The sequence below is a fragment of the Pteropus vampyrus genome, unplaced genomic scaffold (assembly GCF_000151845.1).
Source record: "Pteropus vampyrus isolate Shadow unplaced genomic scaffold, Pvam_2.0 Scaffold9, whole genome shotgun sequence".
Lineage (NCBI taxonomy): Eukaryota > Metazoa > Chordata > Mammalia > Chiroptera > Pteropodidae > Pteropus > Pteropus vampyrus.
The window spans coordinates 11,347,890-11,369,960 of record NW_011888790.1 but is presented as its reverse complement, the minus strand read 5'-3'; the positions used below and the strand labels follow the sequence as shown (position 1 = coordinate 11,369,960).

General features: G+C 36.4%; 1 protein-coding gene across 1 annotated transcript in view; it reads right to left on the bottom strand.

The window, feature by feature from the left end:
- NAV3 (neuron navigator 3) overlaps positions 1 to 22,071 on the bottom strand; it is a 312,728-nt gene that overhangs the window by 142,659 nt on the left and 147,998 nt on the right. The window contains exons 9-11 of the mRNA XM_023520404.1: positions 17,313 to 17,428; positions 1,823 to 1,931; positions 726 to 1,109 (exon numbers count right to left, since the gene is read on the bottom strand). Of these exons, the coding sequence (XP_023376172.1) occupies positions 726 to 1,109; positions 1,823 to 1,931; positions 17,313 to 17,428 (609 nt within the window). The remainder of the gene's footprint in view (positions 1 to 725; positions 1,110 to 1,822; positions 1,932 to 17,312; positions 17,429 to 22,071) is intronic.

Here is a 22,071-nt window from a genome sequence, read left to right as displayed (position 1 = left end):
ATAGTAGTTAACAGGAAGTATTCAAAAGAGCAATTACAATTATTAATAAAAGTAGTTTTGATAGAAATATCCTATTGCCTCCACTGGGGCTCATCCCCAGATTGAACGAAATAGTCCAAATTTCCAAAACACTTTAAAAGCTTTATAATCTCAACATTTTTTAGAAGATAATAAGAAACAGAAGGAGAACAAGGACTAAGATAAAATAGCAAATCTGATACCATCACAAAAAATAAATAGATGGAAACTTTCAACTCTAAAACAATTTTCCTTCAAGTTAGAATGGAGATGTAGAATTTAAAAATGCTATAAAATATTTGTTTCTCAAAGCAGTCAAAGACAGTTTTGACAAGCGAAAAACAAAAACAAAAATGGCACCTCAGCAAAATTCCTCTTGTCTCCTTCCCACGTCCTTCACTATAAAATATGTTATTTAAGAAGCATGAGAAAACCACTCTGAAAAACACAGGGCACATGTGTTTCTCTGAACTAACAATAGAGAAATTTAATGGCTTATAATGAAAAGGTTTTATAGAAATCTGAGATACTTTACTTTTCATGAATGAACAGAAGAGAAGATCTGAAATACCCTAAATACCTTAGATTTCTCGCATTGTCTAATGACTTTGTGAACTAACCTATATGCCCTCTTTATAACTAATGCATCTTAGTACAGCACTCCTCTTTACACAATTCTGTTAGAGACCAGGGCCCAGGCCACTTACCCACTGTTAATGTCATCAGTCCTGAGACTTTTCCCAAGGATATCACCATCACTCATATATCCACCAACATCAACTTCGGAGGACACGTCCAGGTCACTGCTTGCTTTCTCACTCATGTCAATTTGTGACATGTTTCCCAGCCGAGAGACAGCAGCTCGACGGAGAGGCGTTGTGTACATGAACCTTGAGGGGTCTGTGTGGATGAACCGACTGGTACCGCTGCGAGGGTAGCCAGCACCCAGGGAGGGAGCATCTCCAGCCTGAAGTCGAGGACATGCCTGGCCCAACCTCCAGGTCATGGGAGTGGGTCGGCTTGTCAAGTTGGGTATGGTCCTTCCATTCACTTCCGTTGTCACAGTGCTGTCAAATGTTGTCTCCAAGGTGCTGTCAAATAAAATGGAGAAGTAACTATAATCTGGTTCGCTTGGGGCCGCAGACCTAGAATGCATGAAGACAGGAAAGGCTGGGATTGAGAGTCATTTCTCAGAGAAATGTCATTTTCATGAAAGGTAAATTATACATTCATAATGAGATTTCTAAACATCTCTGCAGATGTCAAAGTGTGGGAAGGGACACTCATTAGCAGGGTTTTGTTTTGTTTCTTTTCTTTTTGTTTTTTGTTTTGTTTTGTTTTGCTTTTTTGTTTTCAAAAGAAAAGCCATCATTACATTTTAGATAAAACAAAATATTGTTTCATAGTTTCAACAAATATTTAATTTACCCCACTGTAGCCTTCTCAGAACTTTTCTGGAAGCTAACTACAATTATGTTTGAAAATCTCTCTACCACTCATCCCCAGATGCATTTCAACTACAACTTCAGTAACTGTTCTTTAGGGCAAGCATGAAAATCTTGCTTTTAGTAGAGATGGTGGTATAGTAGCTAATTCAGTTTGAATGGGAAATTATACAGAAGAAAATGTAGACGGGAGAAAAAAGTCCTTGGGTATGTGCTGAGAAGTAACCAGTTTTGTCATGTAAAATTTAAGTGAGAAAACAGGGAACATTAAAAATCTTTCTTTATCATTATAAAAAGTTAAGTGCTTGATTGTAATTTTTTTCTTTACTGGCCCCAAAATATGCAGAATTGAGAAAAACCTGTGGCTTATCTGCGTCCCACGAAGACTGGACATAGTCTCTTCTAAATTCTGCCTCAAATCTGCTATGTTTTTAACTGTTCTCATTCTTCTCGTTTCAGGGTCTTCACCTAGAAAAGTAACATAATAATATATTTGTTATTCATGTCATTTACGGTCCTGGGAATAATTATATACATATAAGTAATACAAATTCTTTTTCTTAAAAGTAAAATAATAGATAGGAAATTCTAAATGACTATTATTATCTGGAAATTATAATTTTTATTTCAATAAAATGTGAATAGAAACAAACATAATGTAACAAGTAACTTGAGGTGGTGATAACAATAATAATTTGTAGATCTATGACCTAATCACTGAAAAATGAGAGGGTCATTTGGAAATACACTGTATGTATATTACTCCATGTTATTGAGCTTAATTTAAAAATCTGAAATTTTATTTGGGTCCTAATTATTTCTATAATTACCTGTTTCTAAGCATACTCAGAATAGTTGAAAGAATCTTGCCTTATGTATCAAGTATACATTTGGACTCTGAGGTGAGATAATAGGATGGAGGTCGTTTTTACAGGAGCAATATCTTTTCACATCTTTTATTTTATTAGACTCATAGACCAAAACTCACAACATTGGGTGGTTTTATTTTTTAATTATATCTTCACTTTCTACAGAGAACCAAAACATCCACATGACACAAAAAAGTTCCAGTAATGTCTTAGGCATCTAAACTTAGAATGTGTTTAATGGTCATGAAGCAAATAGCTCTGCCAGTGTGATAAATGCTGCAGCACCTTATATAACCACCACCTATCATTTGGGGGCAGAGTTGCCATTAAACTATTTGGTTTATGGCCATGTAATACTTACCAGGCCAGTGGCCATTTGAAGCTGATGTCTCTGGACAGATAATAATAATAACAGGCAAGAGAGTAAGTGAAATAGTTTTTATTCCATTTAATTTAGGTTCAAGAAGATGTCCAGTGATGAGAAGTTTTAATAAGAAGAATAAAGGAAGGAAAGAATTGGAATGGATGGATTAAGGGTAGGCAAGGTAAAGGGAAGAAAAGGAAGGAAATGGAAAGAAAAGAAAAAGAAAAGGAAAAGTGAAAGTAGATAATAGCATATATTAAGTTCCAATATGAAAACTGTTCTATAGAAACTCAAGATGTCTCTCTCTAAACTATTTGAGAATGTAGGTAGACATTCAACCTGTTAATTTTTTCCCTACTACTCATGCTTTTAAGAAATACACAACAAATGCATCATTTAACATTTATAATACAATCTCAGAGTTGGTGGGGACATCAGAAGTTGTCTTGCTTCACCTCTCAGCCAATGAGTTAACTCATCTCTACCTTATTTGGGAGATGGCCATGTGCCTCTGCCTGAAACCTCCAAGATTAGAAAGGTTTCTTCCTCTCCATTAAGAGATCTCTCTTTCCAATATTAGACAGATCTAATTGAGCAAACATTTCTTTAACTTCCACCCAGTGGCTCTGAAACCAAATGAACAACATACTATCTTTACCACAGCAGTCATTCAAATACTGGAAACAATAACTAGTAATAATTCCTCTATTTTCTTCTTCAGCCAAACATTACTACACTGTTCATTATTCCTCATCCTGAATGGTTGCCAAGACATCATCATCCTGCTGTCAGTCTATAAATCTCTTCCTTTTAATTTACAAATTATTTAAATGATTAAAATATGCTTAATAATAGCATGATTATTTCAAACTTAGAAAGTACTAAAAACTTTCCAAAAGTAAATACATTTTAAAAAAATAGTGAAACTCATGTTGTGTCCTCATGCACATGGCATAAACTTTTCCTACACTAACTCATCATGCAATCTCTAACCTTATAGATTAACATTCTTTTAAAACTCAGAACTGTTATAACACTTAAGACTCTAACCATACTCTCCCTAGAAATTCTTTCCATCCTTCTCTTCATAAATATAACACAGTATATTTGAGAAAAGCCTAAAAAGAAGTCTACCTTTTACTTCCAAATAATCTGGTAGAACCCTAAGGAAAAAGGAAAGTTTTGTAAGGAAAATCTTAAAGGGCAGAAAAAGAGTATCATTACAGTCAAAGGAAAGGCAGAGTAAGATTTTACTCAAAGTAGACAAAAGAAATAATGGAGAATGAGACAAAATTGGAGAAGCACTGAAGTCAATATTCAGTTTATAAGATTTCATATAGTATAGAAGCATTAGATTCTAAGTGATGGGAAGTGATGAGAAGTCTTAAAGGAGGGAACTGTTGAGATGATCATTTTTTGTGGAGGGAGGAAGGAATGCAAATCCTTGACCGTACAGAGACACACCATCACATGTCCTCTATTCCTGAACCCCTTCCCTCTGGGAGAACTTTTACATTGTAATCAAGCTGTATCTCAATCACTTGTCAACTGGTATAATATTCATAATATTGATCTCTGAATTATTTCTAATACCTTTTTCTGTATAAACTTTAAAAACGTTGTATTTTCAGACATTCCATTTTACTAAATATTTTTTTGACATCTTCATCTCCTTTTAAATTTTCTTCTTCCAGTCCAACAGGCATTTTAGATCTCTGGATTCTTTTAATCAAATCCATTGTTTTTGCACAGCTTCCCTCATATTTTCGGAACCATAACCTCCCTCCCTCCTTTGGTTTTTCACGTGATGATATCCACTCATGACACTGCACCACTCATTACAAGATGACAAATGAAACTTTTCCTCCCAGCACTTATTGAGCAAAACATAACTGCAGCCTCACTCATGTCATGAAAGATAATGACCAAAATAAAGTTTATTGCAGTAAATAGTTCCAATGACCCACAAAAGGCAAGATACAATTATGTGCACATGCAAACCCCCTAATGAGGGATTGCACAAGTCTGAAATATCCTGTAAATTTGTAACCAAATAATGTCTAGACAATTGGGTATGGGGAGGGGAGTGTAATTGAAAAGGGCAATTGTAAAAGCACAAATAAAATAAATATTTAGTTATGAAGGTTAGCAGAAAATTACACATGAGAAATTTAGTTACAAAAATGTTGTATCCCCTCTCACTTTCATAATTTCGAAGCCAACTATTGTTCCTCAACTATTAAGCCAATTGTATTATAATATATAATCACTGTATTATCATATACACCATAGTAAGGCCTTACGCATATTTCCCAGAATGGCATATTCTGCAATTCATTTTGAGTTTTTAACATTGGTGCAAACTGCTTTCTCATTGCTTGTAAGGTCTCCTCTATGAGTAGAACACAGAATAACAGGCTCAATTTGGTGCTTTTGCATTTTTACTTAGTGGCAGATGGACTATTTAATCTGTATGGTCCTGCTCTTATTTTTTAGGCTTTAATTATATATACATTGTAGTTAACACTGCCAGCACTGTCGTCTTTTAATAGGAATCAAATTATATATGAATGAACCTAACTCAGAGAGAATTATATCCTCGACACCGTCCATATTACGAATGTGATTATTTAGAGGACAGCTCCCTGATTTATTTTGAGAAATAACCCTAATTTTGTGGATGACTCCAACGTTGATTTAGATGGAAATCATCTGGTTAAGCCAAATATTTGTGAGAGAAATAGCAAAGCATGGCTAACAGCTTTACAGTTACCTTTTAAATATTCTCTTATATAGTTATAGTACAGATCCTAGTCCATCTGATTTATTAGGATATCCCAGAGTAAAAAGTGGAACTCAAGAAACCTTGCCTAAAAACTAACTTGGAAGTGGCCATTTTGAGCCAGAAGCAGATCCTAGTCAGGCATGTGGCAGGAATTTTGAAATTCCTGAGTGCTGTGGGCTAGGACAAACTCACCAACTTAACATGGATCATTATTTAGGGAATTGCATTAGAGTGCTTCATTATCCTGATATGATCATTCCTATGAGAGCTATTTGAATAGACTCTTCTTATTTTCTCACATGAATTTTTGAATACTGGCATAAATGGTGAAAAAATGGCTTAAAGAGAATAATCCTATAAACACAATAAACAGATGTTCAGTTTAAAAACCATGGAATATACAGACTTCTATTGAGAGATTACCTGTGATAGTAATGCTTCAAGTTATTTATGCACAAAAAAAGCATGTGTCATATAGACATCCACCCACAGCATGCTATACTTTAACAGAGCAACCAACAAATACTGTCAGGAGAGGCACTCTGTTCATATCTTTGAAAATATTCCATAAGAGGTACTTAGAACAAGATAAATGCTATCATTTTAAAGGCAAAAGATGAATATTATTTGATTTTACAATTCCAGAGGATCAAAGAAAAAGAGTCTTAAGGATTGAGACTCCCTCTCTTGCCTTTGTACTGCATACAGGTCTTTTACGAGAAGCAGTTAATCACAGAAATCACACACAATGGTGAAGAAGTAAATCTTCGGTGTCTGAGCACCTGGTGTACTCAGATTCAGAAAGCACTCTTCCCACAACTGTGGTAACATTACTCTTTTTAAGCCAAACTAACATTAAAAAATGAGTAATATTTGCCTCTGGCGTCTTTCTAAGTTTTCTTCTTCTAAAGCTGGCTTGCTAAGATTCCAGAAAACCTTATAAAACATCTTGTAACAGTAGAGTCTATATAGAGAATAAAAATACCCTATGTTTAGCATCAGTTGTGTGAATCAGGAACAAAGAGATCACTGATCAGGTTTAATTCTTTCAAATTTAAGAAGTCCTATATGAAGTCATTTGTGGAAATATACATTGACATAAAATATGATGTGGTCAATAGTTTAACACTTGTGAATTTTTGAATAAGGGACTGTATGATGTAAATATACTTCAGTAGATATAATTTACTGAATTTATATATAAGAGTTAAAATGTATACAGCTTAGATATTTAGGCAAGTGGCAAAGCTGAGAGTTAGAGTTTAATTAAAAAACTGAAGAATTATTTCTGCCATCTTCATATCTAGTTAATTAAAGATTATGTCAGAAGTTACTACTGAGACATGTCATCAAAAAGGCCTAGTTTGTAAAATATAAAAACAGTTCATAGCTATCTACATAGTTGTTTAAGTAGTCAAAATATACACACTCAGGAGCATTTTTTTTTTTTTTTTTTTGCCAAGCACCAAAACCCAACAAAAACAGAAAACAAACTAACAAAAATATGTGAGTAAAGCTGTCAGGAGAGGCCTCTGCATTTACAAAAATGTTACTAGAATTCATGGTGCTTGTTACTTAGGTAAAAACAAGGGCCGTTTATTCAGGTACCACTGAGGCAGCAAAGGAAACTTGACCTATTGAGAAAATTTACCTATGAGGCCCTTCGCTCTTCATTACCTGCCTGTGGTGAGGTTACCTGGAGCAAAGTTGAATTAAAAGGCCCCATTAATGACTAAGTAAAAAATATGTTTCGAGTTTTAAAATACTAACACGTATTTATGGATATCTAGAAGGTACTGGACACCAGGCCAACAGCATCTACGGCAGATTGCTGCTATTTACTTTCTCCGAATAGACTTCACAACTTATTATCTCATAGCTCAGCTTTCCATAGAAAATAATTTAAAGAAACAAAGAATTATAAAAATTTTTTTGAGTAACTGCAGTTTTGAAAAATCAATTAAAAGAATGGAAGATATTTGACTAATGCTAAGGTGCAGCTCCTTAAAATTCCATCTTCATTTTAAGAGCAAGCCCAACTTACCTAATAAGTCGGTGTAAAGTGCCTGTTCCAGGTCGCCCAGCATTGTAAGGATCACGTCCTCATCCAGATGAGCTGTGCCTTCCCGCAGGCAGCTTTCTCCCTCCTCTTCCGCCCAGCTCCTGCTGATGCTGCTTGGTCTGGAGGATATGTTTTCATCTTCAGACCTGCTCTCTTCATCACTCTCACCTTCTAAGGCTTTTCTGGAAGACCAGTCTTCTAAGTCCTCACTGCCCGACTGGCTGGGAGGCAGGAGGCTCCAGACCCCTGAGCCGCTGGTGTGGTACAGGGACTGCACCGACCGTGAGAGGAACCTGGACAGAGAGCGCCTCTCTGCATAGTGGGATTCTCTCTGGCTGGCCTTCGCAGCATTTCCAAACCAGTTGGAAATGCGCACAGTGGGTCTCCTGTCCCCCTCACTAGTAAGGGGAAGATTGGTCAGAGACTTCTGTTTCTGAAGGCGAGCTCCCTTTCTCCTTACTTCTTTGCTCGGAAACACAGAGAGTGCTGCCGGCCGCTGCATGGCTCCTCTAGTGGTTTCTTCTTTTTCAGTTGGACTTCATATTGTCTTTTTTGAGCTGAGATGGCTACTGGCCCTTTTGGTTTTAATTAACACACGCACTTCAATAAAAGCCCAGGCAGGCTCAAACATTCACATAAGATTCTAGAGCTGCAGTACAATTAATTAGCTGACCACGGTTTAGCTTGCCGGCTCATTTCCCTAATCAGCAATACTTACAAACACATTTCTTGAACATATCTGAAGCAGAAAAGAGTTCACCAAAGCTGCTGCTCCAGCTGAAAAGTAGCGCAGGAATCCAACTACGTTTTCCCATCTTCCTCCAATCGCATGTCTCAGCAGGGTGATGGGTCCACATTTCCCTCTATTGCTTCTGTCTTCCCAAACGCGAGGTAGTGAAGCACCAGCGATGTCTCTCTCTCTCTCTCTTTTTTTTCCCCGTCTACCTCTCACCGGCCCTTGACTCTAGATGAGCTGACACAGAGCAGCATGTATAGTCTCTGCATCGGAGCCCCTTAAGAGCAGAGATCAAGCACTGAAGCCGAGCACCAGTGTCTTGCATTTTAGTATTCCACCTGCATTCTCAGATCTATGGCTCTTCCTTGCTGCTGCAGTGGATGCTGCTGGCTGCCATGGCAGCAAACATACTGCTAAATTAAAACAGAGGCACGGAAGCGGCTGTCCAGCCTAGAATGCCACAGGTTTCAAAGCCAAGGCTGAATGAGATTCTGCACTATTAACTCCATGCACATTTAAATCACCCTTGGCCACCCAGTCTCAAATATGTATACACACACACACACACACACACACACACACACACACGCACAACACTCACATACAAAACACACACTCCCCTACACTGAGAATGACAGACTAATTCTCTATAGCTCCAGGCAGCTGAAGCAGGCAGATCTGCCTTCTGAATGTTGAGATTTGTGCTGTAAAAGCAGAGATCAAATTCAAGAGTGTAAAGAATCTGAAACATGAAGCATGACACTCTCCACTGGCTGACAGATAATGCTTTAAATGACAAATAATGCTTCACCTCATCTTTTAAAGAACAAATTCAAGGGCTTTTTATTCTGAGCTATTTAGAAAAATCCTAACGTGACAATAACAGTCATGATTTCTTTCTGTAAAAAAATTCCACACACACACACACATGGATTTCCCCCAATATTTTCACCCAAAGCATATAATTCAAAGTTTATGGTCAGGTATGTAGAACATAATGATGTGACAAACGACATAAAATGCACATTATATCTTTTAATGCTGAGCATTTTTCCTAGTCTATTCCATAAACCTACTGCAGCATAACCGGTTCTTTGTTTTTAATATTTTGATAAAAACAAAAAATTAACAATATAAATATCTTGCATTTATCTTGTACTGTTTGTATATTATGCCACCACCATGAAATTCTGATCTTATGAAAACTTTTAAAACATCTATCAGGTATAGTAGAGACTGTGTGCACTGAGAGCTAAGGAAAGAGTATTTAAAGAAAAACTTTTAAGGTTTTTCTGTCCATAAATATTCCTTATTAAAAGGAAGAAAGTGGAGAAATATATAGAAATATTCACGTCACTGTAATTGATAATGAACCCCTATCGTTTTCTGAACTAATATGATTAAATTAATTCTGATATCTCACCTCAGAAAAATCAACTAGGGGAAATGCCCAATTTCTTAATTACATAAATTAGCATTACAATATGCGTTGCCTATATCTTTACATATGATAACAACCTACTTTGCAAAGTTTATTTTTCCTTAGGCCCAGCCTCTGGGTCCATCACACTGAGATACTTTTTACATAAAAGGAATTAAATAGAACAGCAAGTATTTGTGATAAAAATTTTGTAGTTAAACTTATGAATTGGGAATACTGATTCTCAATTCTTGCTCTTTAAAAAATAGTGTTTTTATAAAGTGTAATTAAATAAAATGAGGACAGAAGTGTCAAATCACAAAAATGGACAATTATCCTTCTAAAAACATAATTTTGAAAGTATTTTTTTAAAAATCAAAATGCCATGCCCCTTTAGATTCTTAATCAGAACATTCTTTTGTCTTCACTTTAACTTACTGTGACCCGGTGAATCGCCAAGTTATGAGACCACAGTAAATTTGTTGAAGTTACAAAACTTCGATTTGTCTGACAGGTATTACGCTAGTATATTGTAGTGTACCCTAAAGTCTTACAGATGCACAACCAGGGAATCCTCATGCTTTAAAAATTGAAAAAGTAAACTTTATGCATCTATAAGTGAAAGCAATAATTATACCCTCTCCTTATATAATGGTACTTGTGTACCATTCAGCTTAGGCCAGTGGTTCTCAAACTTTAATATTCAGAACCTCTTGGAGTGCTTATTACAATACAGATTGCTGGCCCCTGGCCCCACTGCTATTCATTCATTGAGACTTTGCATTTCCAACATACTCCCAGGTGATACAAATAGTGCTGGCTTTGTGGTCCCATTTTGAAAAACATTAGGCTGAAACTGGGGGTGATTTTTAACTGCCTGCCCTCCCTCCCGAACCTTAATCAATATCAGAAGATAGTTTTAAATATCACATTTGGGAGTTGTGATACTTCTGACATCTAATGGCAGAGGCCAATGATGCTGTAAAATATCCTACAATAACAGGACACCCTTCACAAAACGAATTATGCAGACTACAATGTCGATAGTGCCAAAATTAAGAAATTCTGGCTTAGATTAATTATTTTGCATTTACGAACAACTTACAAATTTCAGTAGCTTACAAACACAAAGATACACATTAATGTCCATTCTGTGTTGGCTGCAGCTCTGATTCAGGCACCCTTTATACTAAGACCCAGGCTGAAAAATCATCTCTAATCTGAGACATGTTGATCTCATGACAAGGGGAAGAGATGAGAGATCCAAGCAGTGGCTCTTAAAGCTTCAGCTCAGGAATGGCTCATGTCATATTTCCACTCTCATATTTCACTGATCAAATCAAATCGAATGGTCCACCCTGACTCAGTTGGGCAGGAAATATATAATCTTTCCATAGTGTTGAACCCAGTGAGGGCTAAGTCCAATGGAGCTGGTGAGGAGGGCCTGGTTATTTTGAAGAAAAATCCTAACATCAAAAAGATATTCTTGCTTGGTTCTTTGTTTAAAGATATTGTAGTTATAGAAATTTTTCCCCTTAAAACTACATTGGTCAATAGATTTACTCCGAACAATCACAACCAACTTATTGCTTCTCTGCTTGCTTTGGGTGTGCATTCATACATTCATAGATGTATTTATATTTCTTTGTATTCACACATACAAGTGTATGTTACACAAGGTAGGAGAGAAAGCCTCAATACCAAGGAGACAAATAAGCCCATTCAGTACTAAAAATATGAATCATTCTAATTTTGCTAAGAAAGACCTGAAACAAAGTATAGCTGCTATGCTGTTCTGAAAAGGAATGTTTTTCAGCTCTTTAGAAAACATAATTATAAAGTAGCTATTTAAGTAAAAGATCTAAACTGATTTAAATTACCCAACCTCGATCTTTTATTTTTGTCAATACTAATACTCAGAGAAATATGTGCTTTTCCGTATGCTTTGAACTAGTTTTTTTTTTACGCTAGTTTTTTTTTTTTTTTTTAAATAAACATTTCTACAAATATTAATTTGGCTATCTCCATAGGAATTTTTTCAGACTTATTATATTTTGCTATCTTCTGTGTACAGATTTTTACTATAATATTTCCCAAGCTTAATCTTAATTATTATAAACATTTAAGAAAAAGGCAACTTAAGTGATCATTTCACAAGGGTCTTAAATTCTAGACATTTCCCATTATTCAATAGATAGTCTGATAAGTTAGAAAAAAAAAAGGTAACCATTAGCTTATCCCTCTGTTTAAATTCTCACTTCTAAAATGACTTTCTGAATTCATCCAATTATTTTATTACTCTTTTACAAAAGACAAGCCAGCTTTGCTGATACTGAGTCAGTCTGGCATCTATTAATGTTTTGCAGTTGAATATAAATTCTAGATAAAGGTTAAAAAGTGTATTAAACAAATGTCATACATGTTGGTAGACAGTCTTATACAAAAAAGGGCAGGTATGAACCTACATAGAAAAAAAAAATCTAAAAACATTCTTGAATGATTCCAGTGGAATGAAAAATAAAGCTCACTTTACATTTGGCAGGATCTCTTGGCACTTGATGAAAAGGATGATCTCTGAGGCCAAATTCTTTCTGTCAGTGAATATGAGAATTAAACCCAAGCCAAAGCTGTAAAATCTGAATTGTCAATTCAGCTAGACTTGTAATATTGAGGTCATGGCATAAACATGGTAGGCTAGAAGCAAGAAGCTCACTCACTCACTGCCATAAATTACGTAATAAATTCTACCTGTGTGTAACAATTAATGGACCCACCATCTCCAAGTCAAGTAAATATCACTAAATATCACTTAGGTTTCCTCCCTAAGAACATGACAAACAATAAAAAAATGTGAATGACATATACATGTGTATGTATGTAAGGACTTTGTAGAGATATAATGTCTCCTAATTGTGAAAGTCTTGAGTTTTCTCCAACAGGCCATCTTATTGACTGTCACTCATTTCTGATGCTTATTTGCACACCATAATTTAACCACATTTTTAACTTCCACTACCATTTCATCACAAAGGTGATGTTTTTATAACTTCATTTGAGTTACTGCAGAGATGAAAATGTAACCAGCAAAGCTTTCCAGCTAATTCAGTGAATCCTTCAACCAAATCTGCTTTGCAAGGTGAGCTATTCAAGTTTGCTCCTTAACAGGATAGCAAATTGTCAACATACCATGCCTCTTGCAGGTTATGTAATAGATGTGCTTTTCACATTTGTTTAAGCACACACAAAAAAAGATTTTCCCTGGGTACCATGACAGAAAATTGAAGGGAAGGTGGGAGGGGTAGTTTCAGACATGGTTCATTCAGGGGCTCAGACATTTTCCGCAACAACTTTTAGCTCATTGTCTCCTGCTTTAGGTTCTGTTTCCTCTATGCGTGTTTCATTTGAGGGTGAAAGTAACTGCCAGCAGCTCCAAGCTTTCTTTTGATTAACTTCAGGTCTAGTGAAAAACAAAAAACAAAAAACCTGTCTCTTTTTTAAGTCTCAGGAAAAGTCCTGAGATTGATTCTCATTGGTTTTGAGTGAACTGAGTTGAGTCACATGTCCGTTCCTGAAAGAGTCACTGTGGTCAAAGAAATGGGTTGTTCTGAATTGGTCTGTTTGGGTCAATTTCACTGGACCCACATGATCAGAGAATGATGGAGCTAGGGTTAACCCCCGCCACACACACAAAAGGTAAATCAAGGTGCTGTGATTAGCAGATTAGCAACGGATGCCGACCGAGCAACACTGCACCAGGACTCCAAGGGGTGCTCACGGTGAAGCCAACGGTGCTTAAGATACAGAACTCTTCATTTGTTTCAGTCCCTTTCCTAAACACTGTGTATAATTTTTATTTATATTTTTCTTCTTGTTTTATTTTTAGACTCTCCAAAGTTGTATAGGCCTCAAAAATTCACAAAACCTGCATCTTATCCTGTCAACACTCATTTCATCAGAGTTCTATATCATTAAGGCTATCTCACTTGGAGAGTGAGAAAGAATTAATCCCCGCACTAACCATTAACAATAAGAGTTCAACAATAGCAATAGCATTGAAACTTTGGGTTATAGAAAACCTGTGAGCTACCAAGATTCCAATGAATTTAGGAAAAAATTCTAATTTTATGATAAGAAACAAATGAAAATAAGGTAAGTGGAATTTTTCCAAGTTATTTTCACTGAAATTGTTTCTTCGAGAAATATTCAATGATTTCTTTGCCATTTAGAATTCCACAAATATATATGTGTGACTGTCTTTTAAACCTTGTATAACTCTTCACAGCTAAATGAGTTGTTCATGTTTAGTAACTCAATTATTTGTAGTTTTATTTTTATTATTTTTTTTTAATTTTTAAGAGTTTATTTGAGCCAAAGTGACAATTGCTGGAAGCAAAATCTCAATAGATTGAGAAAATGCTCCTATTTATAGTTTTAAAGTTGACTTTTCTCTTATTCTTCCACGGGACTCATGACTTAGTCATGTTTGTTTTCCCAACGCTTGGCATATCTGGCATATATAAAGTATCAGATGATGATTACTGAAAAGACAGATGAAAGAATGAAACCATATCTCACAATAACCCTGTGAATTTATTAAGCACCATGATAGTCGTTTTTGCAAAAACAGGAAGCAAAGAACAATTCAAACAGCTAAATAATGGTAGTGCCAGAATTAAGTTTTCTACTTCCTAGAACATTTCTCTTCCCATATCTCATATTATCTTTGAAGGAATACTCTCTGGGCTAGTCTAAGGTAGGGCCACATTCAAATGCTTATGTGGTTTGTGGTTTCTCTAGTAGCTAGAATGTAGTATCTGTACTAGCAACAAAATAAATCAGAAAGAAGGAAAGCTGTGAAAGGGGTCAAGAAAACTTTTTTAAAAAATTAATATTGGAGAGATGGTAGCATCCTATGGGATATAGAGAATGATTTGGTGGAGAGAGAAATATTAAAGAGGTAGGAGAGAATGCAATCCAAGGAAAGGCAGAGAAAATGGGCTTAAGTGCTGCACTTAGATAAGTAGATGTCATGGCAGGTTTGCAAATTTCTTTTCTTTCTGCTTTAATTTTTTCAGTGAAGTCAACCTCAAGGTCATTGGTTAAGAGAAAGAACAGGAGAGGTTGTATTGTAGGACTGAGAAGAAAATAAAAGGTACAAAGAAAAGTAAATGGACCAGAGAAATAGAGAATGATTTCCGGGTAGCTTTAAATATTCACTTGAGATTGATAGTCACGAAGGTGAAGTGAGGCACAGCAATAAGTGATGTATTTTTCTCCAGGTTGATTCATTGCAGGTATGGACTAGGTGGAGAGTTGAATGTAAGCAGGTCTGTGATTTCATCAAATGAGTACAATGAAGTGAAAGAGAAGCAAGGGAGTTAAGGGTATATGCAAAAATAAAATCACAAATCAGTTATCACAGGAATTCAGCTGAGTAATAAGGGCAGAAAGAATATGTAGAGTTTGGTGAGGGTCAGTAAAAGGTGGTGGGATCAATGAATTGGAAATCCTAGTAGAATCACTGGTGGAGTCCGGGAATAAAAGGAAGAACACTGAAAAGACAGGAGGTTGTAATCAGCAAAACTGGAGTATCTAAAAGAGAAGTTGCAGATTCTGAGGATGCCTAGATCTAGGTTATGACCATGAGAGTAAGTAGCTCAGGAGGGATGAAAAGACAAGATCATTAAAAAAAGGCTAGGGTATGCTAGTCATCCTCTCATCCCTGGTCACCGGTGTACCCTCATCCAGATTTCTCAGATTATGGTACTCAAATTATAGCATACTAATAATAAATAAAAACCATGTTTCTCTCACAAAACCTCAAGTTTTCATTGAGAGTAATTTTTACTACCCCACTACGGGCTAATTTTAAACAAATGATAGTAGAAATGACAAAATCAGATAAGCCTCATTTCAGCATATATTTGCTATTTTCTTTCTTTTACTATATTTCTATCTAAATTATGGACTCAAATCTATGATTCTACATAAATTATTGCTAAAATATTATATCTCTAATAAAAATTCAAATATTATATTATGTTAAAGTCTAACTTATATTTCATTTTTAAGTAGTATTAAAACATCAGAACATTAAATGAAAATATTAACCTGAAATATAAAAAAAGATCAAGTGGCAGACAAAATAAAAACTGTAGAATCAAATATAAATCATTTATCTAATCAGATACTAAAAGATACATTCATTTCAGAAAAAAAATGTTCCTTTGTGAAATTCACATATTAGCATTTGAACTGTACTAAATGCATTTTTCCCTTACTTACTTGAGCTCTAGTATTTTATAGGCACACTGATACTAATTGAAGACATTCATGAATAAAGAAATGAAACACATGCATCTTATGCCACACTACGTTTAAAAAATATCTAGTCACAATGCAGATAGGCATCATCTTTCCGACCAGGGCAAAAGCTAACACGTCCTCCCAAGTATTTTTTAAAAATCTACAAATTCCATCCCCATAGCTATGTTTGGCATCACCATTTCTACCCCACTCTGCACTGGCCCACTCTAATCGCCGCTTGAAACCTCTGATACCACTGATGTTAATTCCAAAATAAACCCCTGGGATGTTGTGCTGTCACACTGTCAATATCCCCACTGGTGGGTATGGCAGTGATGTCTAATGTGCCAAAGTGTTTCAAGTATTCCGAAGTAAGACGTTTCTTATCCCCCAAATCTGACATATGGGTATTTTCATGAGCTTCAGAGCAATGCTTTGAATCTTTGGAGAACTATAGTAATTTTTTAAATTAAGCAATTATTTTAGGTTTCTTTTTCTTTGGAATATACAAGGGCTGAGCCAGAAACTTTTTGGAATAACAAATATATTTCTATTCCCATGCACTCCCAAGATAAAATGTGCTTAAACTCTCTCTCTCCACTTAGGAGCAATATATTTTGCTAAGAGCTTACTTAGTTCCTCATGAAAACAGACCTATATATAATAAAATTACTCCAAAGGCCTTCCATATATGCCTAGGCTTATCTGAAATCTAGGAAAAATAGCAGAGAATCCTGTTCATACACTTAAATATCTGACAAACTTTGTCTGGGGTAGGTATATGTCTTTTTTTTTCTTACATTGTATGTATATGTCTTTTTTCTTACATGATTTATTTATTAAGAAATAGTTCCATATTAGATTTTTTTTCTAGAACATACATTTGCAGCCACTGTGTAGAAATGTTCTAAATAGTACAGAATTGAAGACAGAGTAAGGTTAGATTGGCCATGAAAAATGTGCATGACCCCTGATCCTTAATATTTTTTAAATCTCCAAATATATTCAATGGCTGCCTTATTAACAGTAGAAGACTCTCTAGGATTTCTTCAATTATTCCCAACTTGACAAGGGCAATAATGACTTAAAGTCTCAGCCTCTGAAAGCACTACCATTCTTTACAGAGCAACAAAGAGATCACCCTAAGCAGAATAGCCAAATATCTAAGAGTCTCTGAAGCATGAGATGTACACAGTCCATTTATGCCTAGGAGAAACAGTATAACACAGATATGCTTTAGTAAAAAGACTTATGGAGAGGTTACAAAAATTCTAAGGTTTGACCTACCCATCAATCAGGTCACTTACCAGAGATCTCCTCTAGGCACTGCTTAGCAGTCTTACTATATGATAAATCCATCTTAGTAGGACTGGTACAGGAGTCAGCAGATGATAAAGAAGTACCTTCATTTTCTGAATGTGCTCTGAAATTAACCAAGAAGACAGAAACAAATAGCAATGCTGTCACCAGTGACTTATCAAAGTTCTCTAGCATAAAAAGAAATCAGCATATTAAAAGCTTTCTATCAAGATAAGCAAGCATTTCTTTATGACTGGGACATTCCAAAGCTGTCTGTCTACAGAATTTCCTTGCCCCTCTCCACTCACTTCTAATGTCCACTATAGTCTACTTGGTCTAGAAAGTCCACTATATTCTTCTACTTGGGCTTGTTTCTTGTGGGCCTCTGTACTTCCCTGACCTGCTCCTTAGCCTGCTGTCTAAGAATGAAGGGGGAAAAAATCTTTCGACATTTTCTAAGGATTTTTATTACTTGCTGAAGAAGTTCAAATGGAGAGTGTGTAGTTAGATTGGAGACCCCAGGGAAAGCTTACTGGCTGCTTGCCAAGAAGGCTCAGAGCCATGGAGCCTTGGTGAACTGGCTATGAGCCAGGATCGGCCTATAGTTATGCGGGCTCAGTATTCACATCTCACAGAAGCTGAGTCACATTAAGTAGTTCTCTGAGATGGCTGTCTAAACCCAAGGCCAACTGGTTCTTATTAGAACAAGACCCACAGCTGTTACAGGAATCTGAATGCTGGTGGCCATGGTAGTTATAAACATTCACAACATTTTCCTCTAGGAAAATCTGTATGAAGCAAGAGTATTCAGAATGTATTTTGGGAGTTGAGATTTTGCTTTGCTGCAAACAAACAACTGAAAAACTATTCTTCAGGAGAAAGAAAAAATGGCGTAGATGGTAGAGGCTCTGTTCATCCCTCTGGCGACCAAATCAAAGTCGTGACAGAAACGAGGAGTAGCAGCAAGGAAAATCACCTAGGATCTAAATGAACAAGCCATATAACTAGGGAGAAATCTAAGAAAGCACCCTACAATGGCAGAAGGTAAGACAGGGTGAGGATGCAGGGCTGCCCGGTTCCAAGCGGCTGAGATGGAGGCTGCAGCAGCGGCAGCGGCAGACACCTCTTAAAGGGGCTGTGTCCGGGAGCGGATTTTCGCAGTAATGGACCTGCTTGCTCTGAGCACCAGTGCCCATTAGGCTGCACGCAGGGAGCACCAGGGACTTACAGGGAGACATTGTCGGAGTGAAGGCCTAAGCGAGACTAGCTTGGTACACAAGGGCCTATGGTATCCATTGTTCCCTGTTGAGCCCTTCCCCCTACCAGTGCACTGGACACAGCGCCACCATAGCCATGATGTCATCGAACTAGATAACAGAGGTCGCTCCGCCCAGAGGATTCCCTGAAACCCTGCCTCCTTCAACTTGGGCTCCACCCAAGCCACATCCAGGTGTATTCTCAGTGAGTCTGGTGCTCCTTGCCGAGACTCACACTGGTGGAGGCAACTGGTCTTAGTTTCTGGTGTGGCCTTTTGAGGCAACTACAAGCACAGCATCTGTGGATTGCTTGCTGAATCTTAACAGGTGGCCCCACAGGGATAGAGGCTTGGGCTAAATTTGGCCTGCAGTTGAACCCCTCTCAGGACTGTGCCACTGGACACCTACTTCACAAAGCCACATTAATAAGACCGGGAGACTTAGGAGCTTTACTTAGTACATAGGAAGAGACACGGAAAGGCAGCCAAAATGGGAAGACAAAGAAGCAGAAACCATATGACAGAACCGAAGAGAGATCCAGATATAATGGAGTCAAGTAATCTAACAGATGCAGAGTTCAAAACACTAGTTATAAAGATGCTCAATGAACTTTTGGGAAGTGTAGAGAACTCCAACAAAGAGATAAAAATGGAAATGGAAATTATAAAAGGGAACTAGTCTGAAATGGAGAACACATTATCTGAGATGAGAAGTATATTAAATGGAATAAACAAAGGAATAAACAAAGTGAAGAAAGAAGAGGATCACATGCCCTATCTAGAGGACAGGAAAGCCAATTGGGACACTCAATCAGAATGGCAAGAAAAAAGATGTCGAGACTATAAAAATAATTTAAGGAGGATATGGAACACTATTAAGGCTCCAAATATTCATCTGATAAGCATAACAGAAAAAAATCAAGATGTTGAACAGCTGTTTGAAGAAATAATGATAGAAAATTTCCCTAACTTGGTGAAGGAAATGGACATAAAACCCCAGGAAGCTCAGAGAATTCCAAAAGATAGAGTGGTGAAAGGATAAGAAAACAAGACCCCTACAAATGAAAAGGAAAAGGATGGAAAAAGATATTGCTTTGATGGATCCAGGAGGTATTTAAGTCAGACAGAGAAAGGTAAACACTATATGATTTCACTTATATGCAGAATTTAAGGTCGTAATTAAAATGCTAAAGTTTAAATACAAAGAAAAAATATTAAAAGCAGCAAGAGAAAAAGAAATAATTACTTATAAGGGAACACCCATAAGACTGGCAGCTGATTTCTCAAAAGTAATTATGCAGGACAGAAGGGCTTGGCAAAAAATATTCAACAGGATGAAGACCCAGGATCTATAACCAAGAATAATTTATCCGGCAAAGCTATCATTTAGAGTTGAAGGACAGATAAAGAGCTTCCCAGACAAAAATAAGCTAAAGGAATTTATCACCACTAAGCTAGTATTACAGGAAATGTTGGAGGGACTTTAAGAAGAAAAAACATGTATCAAAAACAGGAATAAAAAATGGTAACAACTACATTCCTACCAATAAGTACCTTAAATGGAAAAGAATTAAATGTTCCAACCAAAAGATAGAGTGACTGAAAGGATAAGAAAACAAGACCCCTACAAATGAAAAGGAAAAGGATGGAAAAAGATATTGCTTTGATGGACCCAGAAGGTATTTAAGTCAGACAAAGAAAGGTAAACACTATATGATTTCACTTATATGCAGAATTTAAGGAATAAAAAGAACAAACTAATCAAAAACAGATTCACAAATATAGTGGACAATTTGGTGACGGCCAGAGGGGAGGGGAGTTTGGGGGATCGGGAGAATGCAGAAAAGAGTTAAAGAAGTAGAAATTAGTAGCTAATGGATGGTCACGGGAATGAGCTGTACAGCATAGGGAATGCAATTAGCATTAATACATTGTCTAGGTGGAGGGTCAGTGGAGGGAGGGAGCAATTGGGGGGGTCATTTTACGAACTATATAGATGTCTAACTAATGTACTGTATACTTAAAACTAATTAAAATTTTAAAAATAAATAAAATTAAAAAAAAAAAAAAACTATTCCTCAAGAGCTGACAGTGGCTACTTTCTCTAATATATGAATCCTGGTACTCAATTCCAGCAGCTAAGTCCCCATTCATTCCCCTGCTCGAGACACTTTTTTCTAAATGTATTCAAGCTTATGACACCTCAGTCTTGTTTTAGAAGCCATTGCTTTATTTTTTAATGTTGCAATGCATACTTCTGGCTGATTCACCCTTTAATATCTTTTTAGTTGCAGTCACAAGAGCCAATTTTATTTACCTTAAGGCCTTTAGTGTATTTTCCATGGTATTCCCTATATGAGTTACCTATATTTGTGAAGATAGCAAAATAGACTAATCAAGGAAAGGAACATGGAGAAGATAAACTTCAAATAATTATAAAAAGGATTTAGAAGTCATCTTTGGTTTGTGTAGACATCTAAACAGGTCCAGATCTCTGCTCTACATATGTTATGAGCCATCCATTTCTCCAGGACTTCCACCTCATTATATGGAATCAGATTTTAACTCCAATCTCTAGAGTTATAATCAATGCTAACTGGTGAAAATTTAACATTTACATACATGATCAAAGAAATTTAGACATCTGGAGACTCCCAACATGTCCTCTATTTTTGTGCATGCATTCTAGTAAAATAAAAGTTTTGGGGATTGATTCATGAAATGATTTATGTAGATTTCAGAATCAATAGCATTCTCTAATCAAAAGGTACATTTTGACTTCTTGCAGTGGCATCATTCACTGTTCCCACATAAACTGACATTGCATGTCCCTCATCTTTACTGGAAAAGAACAAATGAGTATCATGATGTTCCTTCAACACAGTCCTGTGCACATGCTCTCACCAGGCATTTACAACATTATCAACATGCTGCAAATACCTGATGAAACTATCTGATACAGCCCTGCAAATATGCCATGTAATTTAGAGTTCTAGTAAGCCAGGCCTTCAATGCTAGTGTCCATTAGTAAGAGCTGCAGTAGTTAAAAGTCTAGACTTCACCAATGATGAGCACAAAAGCTATTTCCCATTTTTGTGCACTTACTATGTGCCAAATACTATGTTTAATGTTTTACTTATGGCATATCACTCAAACTTCACAACAATCCTGTTGCTATGGATTAAATGTTTGCCCCACCCCCCATCCAAATTCATATGTTGAGACCTAACCCTCAGTGTAATGGTATTTGAAGGTGAGGCCTTTGGGAGGTGATTAGGTCATAGGAGTGATTTATAAAAATAGACAATAAAAGAGCTCCCTGTCTCTTTCACCATGTGTGAAGATGGTCACCCATGAGTCAGGAAGCAGGCTTTCACCAGATATCAAATCTGCCAGAGTCTTGGTCTTGGAATTCCCAACCTCCAGAACTGTGAGAAATAAATGTTCATTGTTTAAGCCAATCAGGTAATGGCATTTTTGTTATAGCAGCCCAAATGGATTAAGAAACCTAT